The sequence below is a fragment of the Nannobrachium achirus genome, assembly GCF_963921795.1.
Source record: "Nannobrachium achirus genome assembly, chromosome: 17".
Classification (NCBI taxonomy): Eukaryota; Metazoa; Chordata; class Actinopteri; order Myctophiformes; family Myctophidae; genus Nannobrachium; species Nannobrachium achirus.
The window spans coordinates 23,950,788-23,975,598 of record NC_137824.1 but is presented as its reverse complement, the minus strand read 5'-3'; the positions used below and the strand labels follow the sequence as shown (position 1 = coordinate 23,975,598).

The 24,811-nt window shown below is 42.1% G+C and overlaps 1 protein-coding gene across 1 annotated transcript in view; it reads left to right on the top strand.

Annotated features, from left to right (window-relative positions):
- Positions 1 to 24,293, top strand: part of dock2 (dedicator of cytokinesis 2) — a 126,010-nt gene extending 101,717 nt beyond the window's left edge. Inside the window, exons 33-49 of the mRNA XM_080746612.1 lie at positions 4,077 to 4,117; positions 7,200 to 7,290; positions 11,195 to 11,302; positions 12,182 to 12,271; positions 13,142 to 13,246; positions 13,502 to 13,643; positions 14,271 to 14,352; positions 14,660 to 14,744; positions 17,034 to 17,120; positions 17,916 to 18,092; positions 19,836 to 19,919; positions 20,083 to 20,220; positions 20,736 to 20,863; positions 21,407 to 21,611; positions 22,611 to 22,710; positions 23,192 to 23,355; positions 24,090 to 24,293. Of these exons, the coding sequence (XP_080602738.1) occupies positions 4,077 to 4,117; positions 7,200 to 7,290; positions 11,195 to 11,302; positions 12,182 to 12,271; positions 13,142 to 13,246; positions 13,502 to 13,643; positions 14,271 to 14,352; positions 14,660 to 14,744; positions 17,034 to 17,120; positions 17,916 to 18,092; positions 19,836 to 19,919; positions 20,083 to 20,220; positions 20,736 to 20,863; positions 21,407 to 21,611; positions 22,611 to 22,710; positions 23,192 to 23,355; positions 24,090 to 24,146 (1,884 nt within the window). The 3' untranslated portion in view covers positions 24,147 to 24,293. The remainder of the gene's footprint in view (positions 1 to 4,076; positions 4,118 to 7,199; positions 7,291 to 11,194; positions 11,303 to 12,181; positions 12,272 to 13,141; positions 13,247 to 13,501; positions 13,644 to 14,270; positions 14,353 to 14,659; positions 14,745 to 17,033; positions 17,121 to 17,915; positions 18,093 to 19,835; positions 19,920 to 20,082; positions 20,221 to 20,735; positions 20,864 to 21,406; positions 21,612 to 22,610; positions 22,711 to 23,191; positions 23,356 to 24,089) is intronic.
- Positions 24,294 to 24,811: the final 518 nt, after the last annotated feature.

Sequence of the window (24,811 nt, the reverse complement as noted above, 5' to 3'; positions counted from 1 at the left end):
TGATATGTGGTATTTTATTTTGTCCATACTGCCCAGGTATACCATTAAGGGCTTTGTAGGCGTGGAGTATTTTACCTTACCTTGTGGATTTTACAGGGAACTTGTGCACAGAAGCTAATGTATAATATAGAAATATGCTGTGTTTTCCTAGTTCTTTGGGTATCAGCGTTCCAGACAAGCTGCATAGTCTTTAGAGACCCCTTTGGGGCAGCCTGATAATAAGAAATTGCAGCGAAACAGCCTGGAGGTAACAAATGCATGGACTAGTTTTTCTGCATCGTTTTGAGACAGGATGTACGTGTTTTTTTTGTGTTTTTTTGCAGTGTTTGCAATGCAATGTTTAGCAAAACAAAAAAGGTGAAGAAAGTCAGATTTTGAAATGTGTTCTCTGTGCGAGTTAAGGACTTATCCCAATCAATGATCACTCCCAGATTCCTTATGTGGTGCTGGAGGCCAGAGAAATGCAATATCCAGGGTTCCCACGGTCATGAAATTCCTGGAAATATTTTTAAATTAGAAAAATATTTTTCCAGTACTGGAAAAGTTTTGGAATTGATCAAGGGTCCTGGAAGGTTGTGGAAAAAATAGCCATGCATTGTCTTTGGTTATTGATTTTGTTAATACCTATTAAATGTAAACATTGGCCAAATTGTCAAATATTAGAGGCAGAAATTGCGAGGCGTTGTGAGCATGTAGATCTGCTATTTTCACAATAAAACCGTGTTATACAAAATTCCTCAACTCTTAGTGCTCGTCAGGGTGCCGGGTCCCCAGTTAAAATATGATTTCAGGGGTCACGGCCTGAAAAGGTTGAGAATCACTGGCATACACTACCTGTCTTTGGGCATTGCGCATAGGAGTAAGTGACTCGTTATTGAGCTGAATTATTGTTATAGTCCTGGAAATTGGGTTAAATATTCTGGAAAGGTTTTGGAAAAGTTTTGGAAATAAATTGGTAAAAATGGGTGGGAACCCTGAATATCACTAGGTTGACATTTAGTTGAACCTCAGCATCCCTATTCTGGGGGGAACGTTAACATTAGCCAAAAATAGCCGATCTACAAACTCACAACTCATTGCAATGCTACGTGCTGTGAGCTTGTACATCATCTATTTTTGTCAAAGAGATTTGGAGAAGTACAGAGTCAACTCAGGTCCTGTTTACTAAGTCTAGAGGGCTGAAGTTGTTAAACGATTGGTTTCATCTGGCTTAATTGATCAATATAATTGGTGATTGGTTGCTTTTGCCAGAGGGGGCTGGGCTAATGAGCGCAGCAGGAGTACGGTATATAGTCCAGTAGTCTGTGGTGCATAGCAATTAACTATTCTCTTTCATGTATTTGACTAGCTAAAATTCCTACTGTACTTCTGGCTAGCTGGCTCTACGTGGCTTGTTATCCAAAAAGTGTAGCACCCCCATCTAGGCTGACTAAAATAGATAAATAAATAAATACACTTTCTCAGAAATACACACATATTCATACTGTACATCCACACACACACGCACGCACGCACCCACTTACACATATTGTCAGTAGGGCTGCACAATATATCGTATTGTTATCGAGAAAGGCAACGCTATCGCGTGTTATGCTGTTTTTTGGAAAATGCTTAGTTTTCACCGTTGCAACATTTAAAATATTAAATATGAAATTTGTACGGTAAAATTGTATATCGTATTGATATCGAAATATTTGTCATGAATACCGAGATATGACATGTTGTCCATATTGCGCAGCCCTAATTGCCAGCCTTTGGCATGCCCTCTCATGCCCTCACCTCAAACAAAAAGTTATTCAACATGACAATCTGAGTCTGATCACAGATCTATTACGGATGCGTGCTAGGCCTAGCTGATGGTAAATCATTTAGATGTCTTATGCCAGTAAAGTATTTGTGAAGCAAAGATGAGTGCTGGAATGCTGTTGTTGTGTTGGGCATCAGTCTGTTTGATCTGTTCATTAATAAATTAACTCAGATTTTACTGTGCACTAACTACCGTATGTGATTTAGTATTGTGTGTGTGTGTGTGCGTGCGTGCGTGCGTGCGTGCGTGCGTGCGTGCGTGTGTGCGCGCGCGTACGTGTGTACGTGCGTGCATCTGTGCATCCGTGCGCATGTGTGTGTGTGTGTGTCCTTGCCTAAGCTGGTAAACCTGAGGTCATGTCAGGTTGTTTCACTTCTGCATGCTGTATGAGATATTCCAACAATTAAGGCCATTCAAACTAGTGATTTTCACAAACCAAAAAAGGTACATAATAAAATAAGTTGAAATAAACCAAAAAGTTAAGAGAATAAAATTACAGTGCAAAAGAGATGATTAAGTAAAAGGCAGGGGCAAACAGAAAGGTACTGTATTCAGCTGAGAGTTGTAGTAGACTTGCAGTTTCCTGGGAGTTTGTCCTCGTGCTAGCCTAAAAACTAATGCTCCTTCTTTTAATTCTGGGCAGTGGTGGAAAGTAAGTACATTTACTTAAGTACTGTACTTAATTACAATTTCCAATACTTTTGCTTCTACTCCACTACATCTCGGACCTTTATTTGAAAACTTTAGTTACTAGTTACATTGTATTGATTATTAATAGAACACATACAGTACTTGAAATCGTACATTCTGCACTTTTCATTCCATACTTTTACTTTTACTAACAGAGTATTTCTACATTGCAGTATTGACACTTTTACTTGAGTGAAACATTTGAGTACTTTTTCCACCACTAGTTCTGGGACATGGAGGTGACCTTTCCCAGGCAACCTGAGAGGTCTGGGTGGTTCATGAAGTATCGCAAGATCAGAAATGTATTTTGGCCTTAACAACCATTCAGTGCTTTATAGACCAATGGTAGTATTCTGAAATCATTTCTTTGACAGACAGGGAGCCAGTGTCAAGATCTGATAACTGGCTGATATGATCAATTTTCCTGGTATTAGTATAAGGACTTGTGCCGCAGTGTTCTGAATCACTTGCATCTGTCTGATGGATTTCTAGGGAGACCGGCACTGACACCGTTACAGTAGTCAAGTCTAGTCCAGGGGTCTTCAACAGGGGGTCCGGGACCCCTAGGGGGTCCTCAGAGTTACTACAAGGGGTCCTCCAAATTGTTGTGTGATAGAAACTTTTTTCTCCTTTTTTTTATATGAACCGCTTGAACCCTAGTGTCCATATTTGTAGAACTTGAGCCAAAAATAGCAGATCTACAAGCTCACAATGCGTCAAAAGGCGAGGTGTTGTGAGCTTGTAGATCGGCTATTTTCGGCAAAGAGGTTTGGGGTAGAGGGGAAAAACAACAGACTAATTACAGAGTGAAAGCTCAAGTTTATTAAGTTCAAGTGGTTAAATATTTGAAAACACAAATTGACATGAATCCAAAATACACTGATGATTGTGCTGTCAAACGAAGAAACTTTATGGAATCTACAAGAAGGTTCTGGGGGTCCCTGCTTCATCTCTCTCTCAACTAAGGGGTCCTTGGCCTGAAAACATAGAAGACCCCGTTTTTCTAATTATGCTAAGACATAAGTTGTTGAATCCTTGATATATTCTTTCGGTGATGGTAGGCAGATGGTAGGTCTGAGTCCATGACTACACCAAGGCCTCTGGCTTGGGTTGTGGTTTTGAACATTATTGAAGCTGAGCACTGACTTTTACTGACAATTACTTCAATTGTGTCTTTGTTTAACCTCTTAAAACCCATGTGGTTGAGCGGAGTCCCTCGGGGCTCTATGCTAGTGTATTTTCAGTTTTCTGCTATTGTGGGGAAAGCTTTCGCTGAAAACAGCCAATCGATAAGCTCACATGATGATGCTGGGGTTTAAGTGGTTAACTGAAGAAAACCCAGGCTCAAATCATCCAATCATCAATGTGTTCAATGCATTTACTCAGTGCTTGTATTGGGCTATGAGTCCCCTGGTGATATGCTTATGTAAATGTGTGTGTCGTCTGCATAATTATGGTAACATATTTTGTTGTTCTCCATTCTGAAGGAGTCATTAAACATCATTAAAGTGTGGAAATGGAAAACACACACGCGCACACACGCACACTGACACTAACAATCCTCTTTCTGGTTTTGCAGAACTTTTACAAGGACATCAATCGTGAGGGGATGTACATCAGGTATAATGAATTCCATTTGCATTTTACTTTGTGCATGCTTTATGTGTATTTGTGTATGTGTTGTCATTGGTTGTCCACATGAGAAATAGAAACAGCATGTGTGACTGCAGGAACTCCAAATAAGGTCGCACCATGTTTGTGTAATGTGGAATACTGCAGTACTGACCAAAGGGTCTCAGAGTAAACTTGTACGTATGCGTGTTCATGCATGCATGTGTGTGAATGAGAGAGAGACTGAGATGCGTGTGAGTATGCATGAGTGTGACTATTTCTGTACTGCATGTGCGCGCGCGTGTGTGTGCGTGCGTGCGTGTGTGTGTGTGTGTGTGTGTGTTTTTATCAATGTGTGCATGTATTCATGTTATGCACGCGTGTGCAAGTGCGCATGCATGTGCACGTGCGTGCGCAGCTCCATAATCTGACAAGGGATTATACGAGTCCGGCTGAATTAATGTCAAAATCCACTGGATCAGCTCTTGGTCTGACTGCAACATGTGCACTCGTTTTAGGGCACATGGCGCGAGGGAGAGAGATGAGAGAACGAGACTGTGAGAGAGAGGAGGGGCAGAGAGAGAGAGAGAGAGAGAGAGAGGGAGACTAGAGAGACACACAGAGAGAGAGAGAGAGAGAGAGAGAGAGAGAGAGAGAGAGAGATGGATGGATGGAGAGATGGATTGGTTATAAAAGAGTGAGCCAGGCATGTTTTCCTCCCGGAGAAGGAAAAGGAGAGTAAGGTCAGACGGTCGTGCAGCGAGAGGAGGAGTCAGGAAGAGAGAGGGGAAAAGGATGGATAGATTGGAGGTCAGGGTTAGTCAAACAGTAAAATCAATAAGCCGATGGAAGAGAGGAAAGGAATGGAAATAATAGAAGAGCGGAGAGAGGGAGCCATGCTTTCTATTTTTTTTCCCTTTTGGATTCCCCCATGTCGAAAAACTGTCGGATTTCCATAATTGATCGAATTTAAAAAGTGAATCTCGAGTCAGAGTTGCATGTGACAATGATTGAGTGAGCATAGAATTGGATGGAGGAGACGAGATGGAGGAGACGAGAGACATGCATTAAAGGAGTAGTTCACCCTGAAATTGACTTTTTTCTATTGATTACTCACGCAATGGAGACATGAGTTCAATAATATTTTTTTGTATATTTCGCATTCCTAAGACAAAAAAATGATTTTTGTAAATTTACCCCCATTGATTCCGGATGGGGACCCAAATGCATTTGGGTCCCCATCCGGAATCAATGGGGGTAACTTTATTGCAATGAAATTATTGTCTTAGGAATGCGACTAAAACTAAAAAATATTATTGAACTCATGTCTCCATGGCGTGAGTAATCAATAGACAAAAAGTCAATTTGAGGGTGAACTACTACTTTAACCCTCTAAGGCCCACGGTTGTAATATTACAACGTTTGTATTTTATCCAAAAAAAGGTTTAAATCATTTTATTTTAGCTCCCCCTACCACCTAAACACCACCATTGGATTCTATTGTTTAGTATTACAATGCCATTGGCCAAAATATTTGCATATAAATACCCCCCACAGGGGCTGACATTCACACCCGCCACACCCGCTGAAATTCCAGAGTTTTGACGAACAACATCTCACTTTTTCATGGAAGCTATACCTCACAAAAACATAAGTAAAATGCCTGTACTATTTTTTTGGGTGATCATTAGAATGTCTAGAACATGTACATATGTTATTATTGTGAAAAATATCCCCCATATGTAAATTAGAGCATGATTTATGATTTTTGATTTATGGCTATAAAATCTTACAAAAACATTTTTTTGAAAAAAAACATTACATTTTCCTCTTAATAGGACTCCTACAACACCATCTGATTTTTTTCAATTTTTTATTTCAAGTATTTCTTAATGCGGGCCTTAGAGGGTTAAGGAAGAGATATGTGTTAGTGGGGCTAGAGGGCAAATCGGTGTCTTAATTAACTACTGAAACCACCCTATACTTCATTGACTGGTGCCCTCCAGGGGTCTATACTTGAACCCTCCTCTTTTAGTTCTACAAAAAAGCTGCTCTACAAGCTGACAACACGTCAGCTTGCTGACAACACCTCAGCTTGAAATGCATTTTGAGCTTGTAGATCTCTATTTTAGTTGATTGTTCACTTATTAGCACATGCCCATAATAGGTAGGGACGCTAGGTGTTTAAACTGAAACTTTTAGAATGACAGAAAAACTGACACCATGATAATACATAGATGTAGACGACGCAGAAAGACAGATCAGATACACATAAATAGTGTCTAGTAGGCAGACTGCCAGACGAACACACATTCATTTAAAGAACCAGTGTGGTGGTGGTGGTGGCCAAGGTTTACTTGCTCCATAATTTATCAGTGTCTGCTGTGGTGTCTTTGGCCTGTGGTTCTCTGTCCCAGTAGTTTGGGTCTGGGTCTGACAGAGACTGATTGAAACGGATGGAAAGATAAAACACGGAAGATGGGCAAGTGGTTCAATGTAAGATTGGTTTTCAAGAGCTTGGCTTTTTTTTATTGAGCCCAGACAGTTCTTATAAAACATTCATGTCTTCCGTCCATGCCTCGTCATCATCCCTACTAGAATACATTGTTTATTCACTGAAATTAGAATTGTATGGGTCGGAAAGAGAAAATGATAGACAGTGAGGAAGGGGGTGTTTTTTTCTGTGTATGCGTGCCTGTGTGTGTGTGTGTGTGTGTGTGTGTGCGTGTGCGTGAGTGTGTGCGTGTGCGTGTGCGTGTGCGTGCGTGTGCGTGTGCGTGTGTGTGTGTGTGTGTGTGTGTGTGTGTGTGTGTGTGTGTGTGTGTGTGTGTGTGCGTGCGCGTGTGCATGTGTAAAATGGCATCGTGCTGTATCTGGGTATGATATTATCAATACTTCAATGGCTTATATTTAATAGGGAACAGCTTGTAGCCAGGGTAGAAGTTGGTCAACAGTGACATCAAGTGGGGGTATTTGTGAACTGTATATTAAAATGATTTTATCTCTCAACTATGTGTGTGTGTGTGTGTGTGTGTGTGTGTGTTTGTGTGTGTGTTTGTGTGCGTGTGTGCGCGTGCGTGCGTGTATATAGATATCTCTACAAGCTGAGGGACCTTCACTTGGATGTGGAAAACTACACTGAGGCAGCATACACGTTGCTGCTCCACTCTCGACTCCTGAAGGTTAGACATACGCACACACGCACAGAAAATCACACACATCTGAATACACACGGCAAATGAGATTCTGAACAAGGCGGTTTATTACTGGACATCGTAACTCAGCCACATCATTTCCAGACCCCCTGTCTCTCTGCAATAGGAGCCAAAGGCTTTTATTGGTTGACAAATGGCCCCCATGACACGGGACCGCTAACCGACGAATTTCCGACTTTACTTTATGACACAGGGTTTGATAACGCGGCTTGATTGCTATGGTGATTCATGCACTCTCTCACTGTGTGTGTGTTTGTGTGCGTGCGCGTGTGTGCGGGTGAGTAATCATCTGTGTAGTGTGTGTGTGTGTGTGAGAGAGACTTCACATGTGTCTTCATCTATTTTATGGGGCACTTACAGACTCACAGGAATAAGAGCATTTCCTCGTTTTCTTTCTACAACCCCACCACCCCTCCAAGTATCATTACATCGCAGCAGTTGAACTCGTTTTAACAGTTCTTATGGCCTCCATTCATCTCTGGTGTCAACCCTACCAGGCCCAATTCACACTAATAGACGGAGCCAGCTGGAGCACACAGCGTGTAGTAATTCTCTTCCACACGCTGTCCTAACCAGCTTGCACACTTTGAGCAATTAGTGTGAAGGGGTCCTGGACTATGTTCCTTGAATCCTCTTTATACTGAATATTGTTGCAGTTGGGCAGAAATTGTGTCCAATGTCCAAAATAGTTACTTTTCAGGAAATAGAAAAAGCAACTTGCATATGTGCTCCAATGATACTTTTCATTGGTTACATAATACTATTCCTTACCTGTCCTTACTCTCCTTACACGTGTGCAGCCTTACTTGTTTATGCCTTACCCGTATATTTATTTGGATTGCCTAAATGTCATGTGAAGCTTGACCAATCCTCAAGCTTAAACCTCACCAACCAGAGGGTTAGTTCCAGACAGATGGATAGACATTCGGTCGATTAATAGTTTGATATTATTATATCTTACCATTTGTATTATATTATATTATAAATGGTTCAGTTCCCAGTTTATTCCACAAGGCCTGCTGCCTTTACTTCTGGCCTGCTGCCTTTACTTCTGGGTTTGGTCATCAACTTGATTCAATGATTCAGCTAAATTCACAGATGGATGAATTGCAAATGTCAGATGTGCAAATCGGTGTTATTAGGAATGATGTAAATGGTTTGTATTGTGTGACGTCAGACCAGAGATCTGGTCGACCTGAATAAGATGTGACGCAGTTTTTGAACATCACATTTAGTCTGGTATACGACCAAGAGAAGGACTTTACAGACAGAGTATACTGTGGCAGTCAGAGAGGTGCAGGGATATATAGAGACATAGAGGGGGAGAAAGAGATTGACAGAGAATATATTAGTCTTTCCAGCCAGCAAGAGATAAAGATAAACCTTGCAACTTACAGTCCAAGTAGCAGCAGCGTTGTCCATGAACCAATCTTCCAAGACACAGGTGTCCTGTTCCGGGTGTCCATACACCTTCACGTCTCGGGTCACCCTCCATGAAGACATGACGAGGAGCAAACTCTACTGTCAAATGATGAGAAATGGACAGCTGCCCTCATCTTCCTGTCGGACAATCACCAGCTCTGTAGCCAGCCAGCAACAAGGAGACACAGTCAAACCAAGATCTTGCAAGGACTTCAACGCAGCCAGGAGAAGTAAAGAAACATTTGAAGCCTTTCACCGGAAGGAAAACCTCTTGTGTGATAAGAGTTTCATTGAGGTATCGACACAGCCTGTCCATCATATCCACACAAAGAAAAACCTTTCCAGTGTAAAGAGTGTGACAAGGGTTTCAGTCTGACTGGTCACCTGAAGACACATCAGCGTGTCCACACTGGAGAAAAACCCTTTGTGTGTCAACAGTGTGACAAGGGTTTCAGTGAGCGAGGTAACCTGAATACACATCAGCGTGTCCACACTGGAGAAAAACCCTTTGTGTTTTCAACAGTGTGACAAGGGTTTCAGTGTGTTCAGTAACCTGAAGATGCACCAGCGTGTCCACAGTGGAGAAACAGTGTGACAAGAGTTTCAGTCAGTTAGGTCACCTGACGATTCACCAGCATGTCCACAGTGGAGAAAAACCCTTTGTGTGTAAACAGTGTGACAAGGGTTTCAGTCAGTTAGGTCACCTGAAGACGCGCCGGCGTTTCCATACTGGAGAAAAACCCTTCGTCTGTAAACAGTGTGACAAGGGTTTCATTGTGTTAAGTACCCTGAAGAGGCACCAGCGTGTCCATACCGGAGGAAAGCGCTTCCAGTGTAAACAGTGTGACAAGGGTTTCAGTGAGTTGGGGCCTCTGAAGACGCACCGGTGTCTCCACACCACATAAGAGCTTCAATCAGTTACATTATGTCTTGGCCATCTGGCCTTTGATGTATATCATACCAGTTCAGTTACCCATATATGGAGACCCCTGGTACCCATATATGGAGATCCAAGTACTGTACAGGTATATGGATATATTGCTGTGAGACCCCAAACATTCTTATTCGTTATGTGACATATGACATCTGACAAGCTGTGACGGTTCTGACAGTAAACTGCGACCTACGGTCACAATAAGAATCCATATAAGGAGCCCATGTTGACCACTATATGTACGAATATGAATTGCATAAAGTAATTTACTCTAACCTCTTGAGAAACCATGGCGGGTTGTATGAACTCCCAGTTAATGAAACTCGCCGGCGGACATAACCACTTTCAAGTAACCTGAAGTCCCTATTCTAGGCATGTCGTTATAGGAGAAACTCTTGCTCTTCAACATGTTGCAAGCTCACAGATTCGCTTTTTTCTGCTATTTTTGTGCGACACTGTCATATGACATATGGTATAATAGGTTTCTGCCCAACAGAATACACTGCATGCATGCGGGTCCAGTCTACAAGGCACCACAAATTAAAAACAAAACAAGCAGAGAAGCATGCTTCATCATTTATACTGGTGGAAAGTGACTGCTGAATTATATTTATTATGGACATTGTAGCTATAATCATGTTCCTCCAATCTCCTCTAATCTTCAGGATAAAATACCCTGTAATTCAAGTGATGATGAATGAGTGTAATTTAATTTATGTCCGGAATGGTTACTGTGTGAATACTGTTTGTTTTCTTTGTTGCACGGCCTGCTGAGCCATTTGTATGCAAGACAAATAACCCATGGGGATAATATGACTAACCCAACGACTCAATCAGCAGGGGTGTCGCACCAAATTCTGGGCCCTGGGTACAAGGATTTACTGTGGGCCCATTTAGACTGGGAACACATTATTACACATTATTTTGTGCTTTAACTATTGAAAAATAGCAGATAATACAAGCTCACAGCACGGCACGCAAGCTTGTAGATCTGCTATTTTTGAAAAAACTTGATTTTTTTTTGGTTGAAAAACCTATGTTTCTATGTTAGTGGTGCTCAAACTTTTTCATGTGAAGGACCCCGAAAATGATATGTATTTGGCCACGGACCTCCATCTCAAAATATTTAGATCCAAGGACCCCCCCCCCCCCCAGAAGCAGAATTTGAGTTCAAATGTTCGATTAAAAAATACATATATTCAAAGATTTGCACACACTTTTCAAAAATAGCAGATCTACAAGCTAGCTTGTATATCTACTATTTTTCATTAAGCCCCCCCCACCCCCACCTTGGGCCCTAGTAACCCAGTCCCACTTTTCCCCCCCTTGTGACGCCCCTGTTCATCAGAGCAAGTCCTTCCATCCCTCTGATCTTATAAGAGCTGTTTCTGACAAATGAGTTTGTTTTTCAGATCAAATGTCTATGCCTACTGCCTATACTCTTGACACATTATTATGTTGTATTTGCTCCCTCTCTCTCTCTCTCTTCTTCCTTCCTCTCTCTATCATTCCCAGTGGTCAGATGAGATGTGCACCCTGATTGACTTTCCTGGCTCCCAGACGCAGCGGCAGCTCAAAGAAACCCTCTACGACACCATCATTGACTATTTTGACAAGGGCAAGGTAGTTATGGCTTCACAGTGTGACACACATACATAGAGTACACAGTAACATCCTCTGTGAGAGGGTAAACATGTACCTGTAAGGGTCCAGTTTTACACACTTGGGTTAAAATAAAATAATAATGTGACTCATATACAGGGTTCAGTGAGTTAGATTTTGAACAGGTCAATTCAGACTTTGTCTTGTTAGTACTTTTTTTTTTTTTTTTCTTTTTTAAAGCTCTACATCATACATGGGCAACATGCGGCCCCCACCTTCACTTAATGCGGCCCGTAGATTAAGACTGATTGATATATTATTGATTTCAGCTGTTCAAATTCCAAACATCTACAACTCAAAACGCGTCGCATGGCGGCGCGTTTTGAGCTTGTTGAACGGCTATTCTTGCTACTTTTGTAGGGCATTCATTTACAAAAATAAAGTTAAAATATGAGATAACTGCCTGATAGTATATGCAATGTGACCCTCTGGAGTGAGTTTGGAAATATAGTGGCTCTCTATCATCAAAGTTGCCCACCCCTGCTCTACATTTAGATTTTACATGAAGAGAAAATGTTTACTTTCAGTTGAACTCTGGGCAGTATATAAAAGAGGCAGTCATTACCATTCTGCACACTTTGTGTGCAGAATGGTAATGGATATTTCTCTGCACTCATCAGGGGACTGAGAACAGAGGAATGTAATAGGCATATCCACCATGACAGCTGTTAAAGATGTATTAGTAGATGGTCTAATGAAGTAGCTTACACTTCTTTCTGTGTGTGTGTGTGTGTGTGTGTGTGTGTGTGTGTGTGTGTGTGTGTGTGTGTGTGTGTGTGTGTGTGTGTGTGCGTGTGCGTGCGACGTATGTGTGTGTGCACGTGTGGCATGTGTGTGTAGATGTGGGAGGAGGCAATCACGCTATGTAAGGAGCTGGCTGAGCAGTTTGAGAACGAGATATTTGATTATGAGCTGCTGAGCAAGAGACTGGTAAGATGAAAGAGAAAAACACTCTTTCATGCACTCATTTCATTTCCAAGTTTCGTGGATTTACTTTTTAGTTCTGTCCCCTCTGAATTGCCTTTGCTCGAGGCCAAGGGAACAATTGAGGAAAAGTTGGTGTTTCACCCTAATAGTAAATGCATTCTGTTGCCAACTATAGACAGATCATTAGGCCTCATTTACAAAGCTCTTTGTAAATTTCTACTACATTTAACTGTAGGTTTGCTTCTAAGTAAAGACAGATGTCAGATTCATGAAAGGGTGTTTGTACAGCCTTTATTTGTGTGCATCTCAGATGTATCAGATGATGAATTCCATGTTCATAAATTAAAGGAACATGGAACATGTGTGCATCATTTGCATTGTCCCATGCCTCGTTTAACACCATAAGAGGAAACTGTAATATCCAACATGAAACCCACTTCAGTGTGGTGAGAACAGATCTACAAGGTTACAACATCACAGCGCCTTGACAGCTTGTTTATATGGTTCATTTGGCAAGTTAGTTACTTGCGTGATGGATCAGCTGAACGTGAATTAAGTATTGCTCTCATGTGTAAAAACAATCAAGATTTGAATCTGTTTTTTTTTCAGTGACCTGAGTGTTCGGAACCAGTTGTCCCGGCTAACGTTGGCTTTATGTGGTTATATAAATGACAGACGTTGCCCCCAGATGGGCTGTACTTTATTTTACGTCAGTATAGCTCACCCTTGAAGGCCTTGTGTTCTCCTGAGGGTGGCTTTGTCATCGTAACTGGCTGATAAAGCCTCTAGAGTGCGTGATAGTACCTGAAAATGTGTCTCTCTAAAAAAGTCTGTCTGTCTCTCAACTCACTCTCTTTCATTTGTTTCCTGCAGGTGATGCAGTCCAGATTCTATGAGAGCATTATGACGATCTTAAGGCCGAAGCCAGATTACTTTGCCGTGGGCTACTATGGACAAGGCTATCCTCCCTTTCTTCGGGTTTGTATGCTCAGATTATCTTTTGGATGTATTTGTTCTATTTAACCTGTTTTCTAGCTCTTTCCTTTCCCTCTCACTCTACATCTGTCCCCTCTCTTCCCACGGAATGCTGCTGAACGATGGAGCACACTTGAGAAAAAAACATATCACCCACTGCTCCTTTACACGTGTGTGACACGATGTGTCACATAAAACCTGATTCTAATTCTGATTCTGAAACTGAGTGACTCCAATGTCCTTTTCCCGTTTGTTCAGAACAAGGTATTTATCCACCGGGGGAAGGAGTATGAGCGCAGGGAGGACTTCCAGAACCAGTTGATGAGCCAGTTCCCCAGCGCCGTGCGTCTCAACACCACCACCATGCCCGGGGATGACGTCAGGAACTCCCCCCTGCAATGTATCCTTCACACACACACACACACACACACACACACACACACACACACACACACACACACACACACACACACACACACACACACACACACACACACACACACACACAAACACACACACACACACACACACACACACACACACACACACACACACACACACACACACGCACGCACACACACCTGTGTAGATTATATATAGAGATGAACGCATTCACAAACAAATGCACATGTAAAACAAGCAGCAATCAACACAGGCACATTGCTGATGCGATCAGTGGATTAGATGTGCTGTGCTAATGTTTTCATAAATGCTCAAACTCAGGAAAGATCACAGGAGTAGCCAACACAGCAGTTGTAAATGGTGCATTTACAGTATATAGCGCCTTTAGTAGAGGCATCCATGCAAGGCACCATAAAGCACCCAAATAGAAAATTGTCATATTGGAAAAAAAGGGGGGAAAAAAAGAAAAACGCAGCTCCTTCCAATTCCAATATTTCAACTCTCTACCCAGTTCCGACCCTCAACTGTTTAGGTTTAGGGATCAGCATGGTGTCGTTCCTCAACATATTGTATACTGTAGGTTTAGGTTTAGGTATCTGTGTAGTTCCTTAACGTATTGCTGCAGATATCCAGTGTTTCACGGTGCAACCTGTCCTGGAAATCCCTTGTCGGCTGAAGAACAAACCTGTCCCTGACCAGATTATCAAGTAAGTACTTCCTTCCATTGCTGTATATCTCTTTTTACCTCATAAAGTGTCTTATCGTTAACTTCAAATATTGTTACGAAATGTATCCGCTAATGACATAATAAATCTATTCTGATAATGTAATCACTGTTCAAGTATTATTTTATCATCACGATGAATGGTGGCGGGAGAGCATAGAATGTGATTCTTATGTCTCTCTCTCTCTCTCTCTCTCTCTCTCTCACACACACACACACACACACACACACACACACACACACACACACACACACACACACACACACACACACACCTTTTCCCTCCACAGTTTCTACAAGTCCAACTATGTGCAGCGTTTCCATTACTCCAGGCCTGTGAGAAAAGGACCCGTGGATCCCAACAACGAGTTTGTTGTGAGTGACCGCCTCAGTGACTGCTGTTGTCATGTGTAAACTTGAGTGGACACGGGCAAAGATTACAAGACACCATCGCAGTTACTCACCTGCCTCATTTGTTATGTTGCTCATTCACTGTAGATGCACAGATAGTTTTATGTAATGTATTATCTACAACCATAGCCTTTCAAAGTAGAAGGGGTCTGCGCTCACATGTTGCTCATAGTCACATAATTGTCTCCACCAGCCGAAGGCTGAGGGGAGAGTATGTTTTCCCCTCCGTCCGTCCGTCCGTGCGTCCGTCCGTCCGTCCGTCCGTGCGTCCGTGCGTCCGTGAGTCCTCGCAGTTTGTGAGCACCTAATCTCAGTCGCCGTTGGCCCGGACGCTGCCAAAGTGAACACACACACTCCCTGGATGCCAATCTAGAACCTCTGCCCTAAATTTTTCAAATGGGCCTTTTCTAGCGCCACCTAGTGGCCGATGTTTCGCGTCCGTGCGTCCTCGCAGTTTGTGAGCAGCTAATCTCAGTCGCTGTTGGCCCGGTTGCTGCCAAAGTGAGCACACACATTCCCTGGATGCCAATCTAGAACCTCTGCCCTAAATTTTTCAAATGGGCCTTTTCTAGCGCCACCTAGTGGCCGATGTTTGCAAAACACATTTCTGTGCACTATTCTTACAGATTTTGTCCAAAAATCCTTCAAGTCGGTAGGCAGTATCTCGACAGTCATGTGATCGACACGGATCTGTCCGATTTTGCATATTCCATCCTGATTGGCTAAGATTGGCTTCCAAAGTTTGTAGGATTGCGTGCGTCCTCGCAGTTTGTGAGCAGCTAATCTCAGTCGCCGTTGGCCCGGTCGCTGCCAAAGTGAGCACACACATTCCCTGGATGCCAAACTAGAACCTCTGCCCTAAATTTTTAAAATGGGCCTTTTCTAGCGCCACCTAGTGGCCGATGTTTGCAAAACACATTTCTGTGCACTATTCTTACAGATTTTGTCCAAAAATCCTACAAATCGGTAGGCAGTATCTCGACAGTCATGTGATCGACACGGATCTTTCCGATTTGGCATATTCCATCCTGATTGGCTAAAATTGGCTTCCAAAGTTTGTAGGATTGAGCCGTTTGGAACAAAATGCCTCAAATCACAAACGCAAAGTGCAATTATCATGAAATCGCGCACACACGTTCCCACTAGGCCGAGGAAGAAATGCCACGTATTCTTTTTTAAATCAGCCTCATGGTGGCGCTATAACAGGCTGATTTGTGGTTTTACCTATAACTCCACCGATCAGTTCACAAGGACGCACGGTCTGGTGGAGACCTGTGCTCGGAAGAGCACTGCTTCTAGTTCCTTCTGTGGGGGAGCAAGTACACAGCATAGCCGTTTCGGCTTGTCCTTCAGTGTGTATACCTTAATTCAATTCAATTCGATTCTATTAAAGTTTTAAATCACAACATGTTGTCTCAAGACACTTAACATGTAGAGCAGAGACCCGACAGTCCCACCCTGAGCAAGTAATTGTGTGACAGTGGCAACGAAAAACTCCCTTAACTGGAAGAAACGTCAGGTAGACCCAGGCTCTAGGGTGGGTGGCCATCTGCCTCGACCGTGTCGGGGGGGAAAGAGAGAGAGAGAGAGAAAGAGAGAGAGAGAGAGAGAGAGAGAGAGAGAGAGAGAGAGAGAGAGAGAGAGGAGAGAGATGATTTGACACACAGACACGTAATGATTCTGGTTTATTGGTGACTAACAGTAGAGATCCTTGATGGTGTGAGAAGCTGTCATGGCCCCACTGTACATCATGTCATGTGAAACACACGTCCATAACACATTTTCTACTTTAAAGAACATATATTCCTGAAAAGTGTGCTGTAAAGCACTTGGAATTGCCTCGCTGTATGAAAGGTGCTCTATAAATAATGTTGCCTTGCCTTGACTTGCCTTGTATATGTGTAACCAGGAAAAAGCCCAATCTCTGTTTCAAGGGAGACCTGGCCAATAAATGCAGCAGAACAGCCTTTAAACGTTACATGACACATATTATGACAATAAAAGTATGTTAAAACATCTTCTAAAATTTAAATAAAACAGCCTATGGGAAACATCTATACTCCTCCCTAATCAGGGTCTTGAAATCCATGAGACAAGTGGTATCACTTTGTCTAACTAGAGAACCTCTGGTAAATTTTCCATGTTGTTTGTCAGCATATTGTTTTGTTGCAGAAGTGTTCAGTACATAAGAGTGAATAGTTTGTTAGCTTACTTTTTCCACTGATCTTATTTCCTTCTCTCCTTCTCTCCTAGTCCATGTGGATTGAGCGGACCACCTTCACCACCGTCTACAAACTGCCAGGGATCCTGCGCTGGTTTGAGGCCACTGACATGACACATGTAAGTCCATGTACTTTTTTATTTATGTGCAGAACTCCTGTCCTCTCTCCTACTGTCTCTGTCGTTCTTTCCTGATTTTTTGACATCACTTTCTCTCTGTCCCTTTCCTTTCCACTTCTATCCCTCCTTCATTACCATCGTCCCTCTTTCTCTCCTTCATCCCACTCTCATCCCCACCTTCTCCTCTCTCTCCCACTACTCCCTTCCTCCCTTGCAGACCACCAGTGGTGGAAAGTAACAAAGTAGATTTAAAGTACTGTACTTTTTTTAGGTATTTGTTCTTTACTTGAGTTTTTTTCCAATTTCCAGTACTTTTACTTCTACTCCACTACATCTTGGATCCTAATATTGTACTTTTACGCCACTACATTTATTTGAACACTTTAGTTAGTTACTTTGTAGATTTTGATTATTGTTACAAAACATACATTAACCACTACAGCCCTATATACAGTAGCCTCAGAAACCCATGCTACAGTACAATTCGGCCATTTAAAATTAGACGATCTACAACCTCACAATGCATGTTGAGCTTGTAGATCGGCTATAGTGTGAGCTTGTAGATCTGCTATTTTGAAAAAGATTTTTTTCACATTTGAACACTTGAAATGGGACATTCTGCCCAATGAGTAGCCTACTTTCTACTTATAGTACTTCATGTACATTTTGATACCAATACTTTTGTACTATTTGAATGACAGACCTTTTCTTGTAACAGAGTATTTCTACATTATTAGTATTGATCATTTTACTTACTGTAAGTAAAACGTCTGAGTACTTTTTCCACTACTGCAGACCACCCTCTCTCCATTGGAGAATGCCATAGAGACCATGGAGTCCACCAACGAGAAGATTCTGACGCTGATCAACCAGTACCAGGCTGACCCCGGTCTTCCCATCAACCCTCTGTCAATGTTGCTCAACGGCATCGTGGACCCGGCTGTCATGGGTGGCTTTGCCAAGTATGAAAAGGTCAGAGCTCAAGTATTACACTACAGCAGGGGTTCTGAAACCTGTGGGTCGGGGGGGGGGGGGGGGGGGGGGGGTCCCCAGATGATTAACTTAATGTGCAACATTGTTTTGTCACTCAACAGTAAGTGTATAGAGGGTAAATGCAAATTTCTAAAGTGACAATTTAAGGACTTTTTAATCTAAAATGCAAAATTAAACAATGGCCAAATTGTCAACTATTAGAGGCAGAAATTGTGAAAATAGCAGATCAAATGCCTCGCAACGCAGATCGGCTATTTTCACAATAGAACCGTGTTATAAAAAATGTAATTTCTCAACTCTTAGTGCTCGTCAGGGTGGGGGGGTCCCCAGTTCAAATATGATTATTTTGGTGGTCGCGGCCTGAAAAGGTTGAAAACCACTGCACTACAGTAACACATACTGCTGATAATCTGCTCATCACATATAGCCATGGCCTTGTTTGTTCACAAAGACGACAAGAAAAATAGCATTTCACCAGCACATTACCATAAATAAAGACATTAAAATGACTTCCCTGGTGAACAAAATGGTGGTAATCCCACTGGGATTTCCCAACTGTGTGGGGAAGGAGTTGGAATACGACAGGTACTGCTGGTGGGCCTCAACCTTGTTGATACGCAGCCATCAGTTATATACAGTACATATTCCAGGGGTGCCCACACTTTTTTGATTTGAGAGCTACTTTTAAAATGACCTGCTCAACATGATCTACTCACCCAAAAAATATATACATATATACACTATAAGACAAACGCACTTAAAATGGGAAATAGTGTGGGAAAAAGTCTTCATCCTATTCTGTATGCATATGGTAGGTTTTGGGGTATTTGTAATGCTACTGACTCTTGAAAACAAAACAATGTATTGGGTGTTTACTACTTTAGAAGCCATGAAGGGAGCCCTTCCTGATGTCAATTAATCAAGTCACCTTAAATGTCTTTATATTTGTAATTATACTTTTTTTGTCATCTGGTCTACCTGTACAGCATTTGTGATCTACTGGTACTGTAGATCACAATCTACCTTTTTTTTTCAGATTAAAAGAAACAACATTGATGACCGTAGCCTCCATGTTATGCCAATAATCCAATAACTGTGTATAATATTGGGTCCTAGCAGTGTGAGAAGGGTAGAGGTCCTCATCATTTCACGTGTAGCATCTTTCATAAGTTTCTACTCAGCATTTTTCAATATGAATATTTTCTATCTCTAGGAGATAAAACGTCCTAAAAGTGTGTATGGTGCTTCTAGGATCAGCGGGAATATATACTATAAAAAAGAAGATACATTATACAGTATACACATTTATTTATTGTGCTATGAATTATTAACTTAAATCACACTTCCATTTTCTGTGAAATGACCAAACTTCCATTTCCTTGTCCTGGATCAGGTCCAGCCTTTAACCCAGTGTTTATACCATGCAGTATATCCTTATCACCCACGCCTGCACTGAAACTGATTTAATGACTACAAATTCCACTGTCCAAAGGCTATAAGGTTGTTCGAGTGGAGGTCCCTCATAATCCTAAATGTCATTACTGCTTACCCTCACGCCCACCAATAAATGTAATAATATCCCAAGAGTGGGAGATCAGTCCTGTTAAAAACTGCCTGCAGGGGCAGAAAAGTCAGTTATTAATTTCCAAACTGCCAGACCAGGTGAAAAGTATTGCAGCCGCTTGTTTCGGGTTGTTTTTAATATTTTTTTCTGTGCGCCAGGCGTTCTTCACAGAGGAATACACTCAGATGCACCCGGAGGACAGAGACAAACTGCTGCGTCTCAAAGACCTCATCGCATGGCAGGTACTTTACACACACCCGCACACGCGCAGCGCGCGCACACACACACACACACACACACACACACACACACACACACACACACACACACACACACACACACACACACACACACACACACACACACACACACACACACACAATAATTATACATTTTGTATCTTAGATCCCATTGCTGGGTCAAGGGATCTATCTCCATGGCAAGAGGGTGATGGATGACCTGCGGCCGTTCCATGAGCGCATGGAGGAATGCTTCAAAGAGCTGAAGAAGAAAGTGGAGAAGGAGTACGGAGTGAGAGAACTGGTAAGGAGAGATAAAGAGAGGTGAAGTTGATTCTTATGTTGTTTTCTCGTCGTAACCCTAAACAACACTTTTAATAATTAATGCGTTTGCCTTATTAAGCCGAAAATGAGAAGTCTACATGTGGGAGATCAAAGTGCTCCACAAACCTTGGGAGAATAGTTTTAACAAGGGAGGATTGGTACTCATATCCTTCCTTGTAGACCAGAATCTTTATTAGGAGGACTTAAATGAGTATATCACGTCTACTCTGGCTTTTGTGTGCACCCCAGACAGTTTTTAAGTTGCTTGATTCAATATTTAGAAATATTTTGGTATATGATCAAACATGCTACTGTACGGTATATAAGCCCATTCAATTTCAAACTTACCATGTTAACCACATAACTCATTGAAAACCCACTTCCCTGCTTCTGGTGACTGATATTGTCCTTCTAATGATTGGGGAGACCTTCATTTTACCTGTACAGTATTTAATGACTCACATTAATGTTGTCCCTGTCATGTATTCCTTCTAGCCGGACATGGATGAGAGGAAGTCCACTCGTCCTCGCTCCATGATGCGCTCCTTCCGTCAATCCATCATCTCCGTCTCCTCCTTCCAGGGGTCTGAATGTGGGACCCCGACCAGACTTAGCGCAGACAGGTAACACGCACGCACACTCACATAGAGTCTAGGGGGTCTTCAGAGTTACTACAGGGGGTCCTCCAAATCTTTGAGTGATAGAAACTTTTCTTCTTCTTTTTTATATTAACCACTTGAACCCTAGTGTCTATATTCTTTAAATAAAATTAGCCAAGAATAGCCAATCTACAAGCTCACAACCCCTCAGGCTGTGAGGCATTGTGAGCTTGTCGATCAGCTATTTTCGGCAAAGAGATTTGTTGTTGAGAGAGGAAAAGAGCAGACTAAGTAAGGAGTGAAAGTTTATTAAGTTCAGGTGGTTAAATGTCTGAAAACACAAATTGACATGAATACAAAATACACTGATGATTGTACTGTCAAACAATTAAACTATGCAATCTCTGAAAAGGTTGTTGGGGTCCCTGCTTCATCTCTCTCTCAACTAAGGGGTCCTTGGCCTGAGAACTTTGAAGACCCCTGCTTTATTTCTTGAAATAGTGTCCAACCAAACCCTCTCCCTCTCCTCTGTCCACTTTTTCCTTCTCCTTCTCCTTCTCACTTCAGAGACTTCCCTGACACCCCGGCCCCACGGTGTGACACGCTGTCGCGCTCCAGCGGCAGCGTGAGCCTGAGCGTGGGGGACCAGGGGGTCGTGACCGTGGGCGACGCCGAGGTCAAGCTGAGGAAGAGCAAGAAGAAGAGGAAGAGGAGCAGCATGATCTTCATCACAGAGGAGAAAGAGAGGAACAGTGTTCTGGACAACAAACGGGTGAGTGAGAGCGGCGCAGAGCAGGAGTGTGAGGTGGAAGAGAGGGAGAAACAAAGAGAAAGAAGAGTGAGACATGAGCATGTATGCTGAGAGGGGACAAGAGACATAATTGACATATCTAGTGTAATTAGACCAGACACATGGTGGACATTTTGCTTTTTCATCGTACGACTGGTGGGGGTAAAAGTTATATCCTGATGGAATGTGCAAGCAAGCATTATCAGAGCACTTTTCCATAATCATGCCATTAAATTAAGATGCTACATTGCTACAGACTTAACCACTTAAAACTGCTGATGGCATTTTACCCCCAATGTGAATTGCTCAATACGAACAGAACCAAGACTTGCATTCCCTCCCTGGATGTGACATAAGGTCCTGTTGTCATTGTGTGATGTATGTCAGTGTACAGTATGTTGTGAAGCTCTAAAGTACTTTTACTTTTACTCCGCTACATCTCAGAGGCAAATATTGTACTTTTACTCCACTAAAACGATTTGAAAACTTTAGTTACTAGTTACTATGTAGATTTGTAGAAAACATACATTAACCACTTCAGCCCTACATAAATTTCGGCCATTTGAAAATAGCCGATCTACAAGCTCACAATACATCGATGTATTGTGAGCTTGTAGATCTGCTATTTTCAAAATATCTTTACACATTTTATACATTTTGAAAACTTGTGAAATGGGACATCCTGCATAATGAGTACTTTCTACTTTGGGTACTTAAGTACATTTTTTCATACCAATACTTTTTACTTTTACTGAAGTACATTTTTAATTTCGAACTTTTACTTGTAACAGAGTATTTTCTACATTGCAGTATTGATACTTTCACTCAAGTAAAGAATTTGAATACTTTTTTCCACCACTGGGTATATGCGCCAGAGTCACCCTCAGAGTGTACTGTCCATGTATTGTACTGTATGATATTCTGTGCTGGTACAGAAGATCCAGGCCATTGAGTGTTTCTGTGCTCTTTGTCTCCCTCTAGCTGTCTAAGAAGCAGGAGTTCCGCAGTGACACCAACCTGTCTGAGGCCAACGATTTGCCTGTCGTTCTGACAAACTCCAGGTCCCTCCCTGCCATCACAGGTGCCCAAAACAGATACAATATATATATATATATATATATATATATATATATATATATATATATGCACACATGCACGTACAGTATATTATGCAAGCACACATGCACGCAAGCAGGGGTGTCACACCAAATTCTGGGCCCTGGGTACAAGGATTCACTACGGGCCCCCCCATGTTCTTCATGGGGGGGGGGGGGGTTAACCCATTTAGACTGGGAATGCATTATTACGCATTATTTTGTGCTTTAACTATTGAAAAATAGCAGATATACAGATCGTAGATCTGCTATTTTTTGAAAATTTTGTGCTTGTCTTTGAATATATGTTTAACATGTTTCTATGGTGGGTGGTGCTCAAACCTTTTCATGTGAAGGACCCCCAAAATGATATGTATTTGGCCACGGACCCCCATCTCAAAATATTTAGTTCCAGGGTAGTATGCAAACATGCAACAAAAAAACCTCTAAAACGACCTCTGTCCACAGGTCTGTCCCTCTCAGTACTGGGTGGTGTGGAGGAGGTGGACACGGCTAGATCCAGGAGGGACAGTAAGACCCGGTCTATGTGTGTGACCTCTGAGCACACGACCTCTGACCGCACTGCAGACCGACGCTCCAAGGGAGTCATCAACCTCTTCTTCAGGTCTAAGGTACAGAAAGGAGAATATACTGTATACTATACTGTATGTTTTAGAGTCTCAACAGAGTATTGCCAGGTCCTGGGCCCTGAAAAGTCTAGCCATGATGATACACATAGCAGGTAGGGTAACACATATACACTTAATGTACATATCTTTATGTAACTTATGCCAGGGGTCTTCTCAGAGTTACTACAGGGGGTCCTTCAAATCATTGTGTGTGATAGGAACTTTTTTCCCCCTTTCTTGTATTAACCACTTGAACCCTAGCGTCCATATTCGGAGAACTTTAGCCAAAAATAGCAGATCTACAATCTCATGTGAGGCGTTTTTCATTTTCATCAAAGAGGTTTAGTGTAGAGGGTACAGAGTGAAATGTCAAGTTTATTAAGTATTGACAGTTCAAGTGGTTAAATGTCTGAAAACACACATTGACATGAATCTAAAATACACTGATGATTGTGCTGTCAAACAATGAAACTATATGGAATCTCTGTGGGGGTCCCTGCTTCATCTGATCGATGCCTTCTTTACCATATTAACAGTGTGTATGTGTTGCGTGTACGTGTTTCTGCATGTGCCTGTGTGTGTGTGTGTGTGTGTGTGTGTGTGTGTGTGTGTGTGTGTGTGTGTGTGTGTGTGTGTGTGTGTGTGTGTGTGTGTGTGTGTGTGTGTGTGTGTGTGTGTGTGTGTGTGTGTGTGTGTGTGTGTGTGTGTGTGTGTGTGTGTGTGTGTTTGTTCAACAGAGCTCCAAAACCGAAGATATGAAGCATGGTGATAAAGCCAGAGACAATCGTTTCTGATACACTCCTGTGCCAGTGATTCCTCTTACTGCCTTCAGTGACTCGCTATGGTTTTCAAATGTATTATTATATACAGTAAGGATAGTATTGTGACACGTGCACACATGCATGCACTCTCTCTCTCCCCTATCTGGGGATCTCAGCATTACCTTTGCTTTAACACTGTACCATTGAACCATTGATTTATTTTATTCAATAAAACCCACTTTTGTTGACTGACCTTGTTTTAATTAATACAAATACAGTAAAGCTAAATGCCATGTAAAGCTGAGTACCACCTAAAGGGCTTTCAAATCAATTCTGCTTCTACAAGACTGAACAAACACAAGCCATCCCTTTGACACGGTTGATTAAAACGGTTCCTGTTAAACCGTTTTCTCCATTTGTTTGATTGATAGAATCTAATAGGAAAATTAATCGCATAAAGTACATAGTGGTCCCCTTTCCATCAAAACCACTTTCAACATGAACATGCCATTAATTCAATAAACTGCAAACAATAACGGCTGCTAAAGTCAAATTTCATCATGTGCAACAGACTGTGCTGGAGTCGAGACCATCAAATGGCACTAGATCTGCACAAATGAGGTTGTATTGTAAATGCTTGGACTTTGGTACTTGACATCATGCAAGACTTTCTCTCTCTGTAGTCTGCACTCTCTGGA